Genomic DNA, 1,308 nt, shown 5'->3' on the forward strand with positions numbered 1-1,308 from the left:
GTCATGGACTTTCATGTGGGAGATCAGGGATCAAAACCTGGCTAATGCAACTTTAAGAAAAAATCTCTTTAAACTTCATATTGACAGGCACGAGCTTGTATAGAAAACACATTTGAACTTGGTCAAAGTTCATTCTGCAAGTCCAATGCTGCAGGCAAAGCCATGCTGCAATGACATGCTACATGGCAATGTACACTTGTTTTTACATGGTAAAAACCCATGTCTAGTTTGAACTGTCATGCAATTTGCTCCCAGCTATTTTCACATGATTTAATTGTGACTCAGAACAAAGAAATCATACATCATACTTTAATGGTAAAAAAAAAACATGTAACAAGGTAATTCCCTCGAGTGAAAAATAGTTTTGGTTTCCAGCTGACAGATCAAACAATCTATTGTAAAAGCAACCAGTTCCTTTATGAAAGTGCCAGTCTTGTGTCGCCGTTCATGTGTAAAGAATGGAGTCTRAAATATTAAAGTTTATCTGCACCAATACAGGATCTGTCGATGTGGATGATTCATCTGAGTCTATGATCAAGATAATTTCCAACCAAAAGAAGTTTGTCTTGTATTCTTCAGATGGGAAGCAGAAAGTGGTGGCCAGAACCAGCCTGAAGTTGTGCAGGGTTAAAGACTGTCAGGGGCCGTGTGGAGGGCTTCACCTGTGCAAAAACTTCCTTTTCAAYGACCAGTTTTACAAAAGTGAGAGGTAAATATGTTAAATYATCTCAGGTTGAATTTAGAGTAAACACATGGTTTAAATTATACACTCACTAATGCAGTTTGGGGATATAAACCAACAATCTTGTGACACCACAAGTAGGGGTGTAAATCACCAGCTTTATCACRATATGATACATGGATTTAAGAATGCGATACGTTTATTGTTGTATTGTTATAAAGATGGATCAATATTTTCATTTTGCCTTGACGTAATTGAATCAATCATTTAACCCATATTTTGTTGTAGATTGACAAATTGCTCCACTTCTAGTCAGAAGATCTAACCAGAACCTCATTCAATATATCTCAAACATCATTTTCATCAAATTAAAAATGTTTTACAATAAAATGTGTTTTCCTTTTCAAACACTGACACCTGCTATGCAGTTAGTAGTTTTTRATTGATAAACCAGTCTTCTTTAATACAGTCATTGCCCAGTTTCTTTGGCAGAGTGTATCAGTCTCTTTTCTGTGTAGCGATGATCCACAGGAATTCCACCACTTTATTCCAAAGGACAGAGCTTTGGTTTTGAATCTTTGTTGTGCAAAAATAATAATAATAATAATAATAATAATAATAATAAT

The 1,308-nt window shown here is 35.2% G+C and overlaps 1 protein-coding gene across 1 annotated transcript in view; it reads left to right on the forward strand.

Annotated features, from left to right (window-relative positions):
• Nucleotides 1–458: 458 nt before the first annotated feature.
• LOC106529825 (poly [ADP-ribose] polymerase 12-like) overlaps nt 459–1,308 on the forward strand; it is a 2,727-nt gene continuing 1,877 nt past the window's right edge. The window contains exon 1 of the mRNA XM_014025336.1: nt 459–709. Coding sequence (XP_013880790.1) covers nt 459–709 — 251 coding nt within the window. The remainder of the gene's footprint in view (nt 710–1,308) is intronic.

This window comes from Austrofundulus limnaeus, unplaced genomic scaffold (assembly GCF_001266775.1).
Source record: "Austrofundulus limnaeus strain Quisiro unplaced genomic scaffold, Austrofundulus_limnaeus-1.0 Scaffold470, whole genome shotgun sequence".
Taxonomy (NCBI): domain Eukaryota; kingdom Metazoa; phylum Chordata; class Actinopteri; order Cyprinodontiformes; family Rivulidae; genus Austrofundulus; species Austrofundulus limnaeus.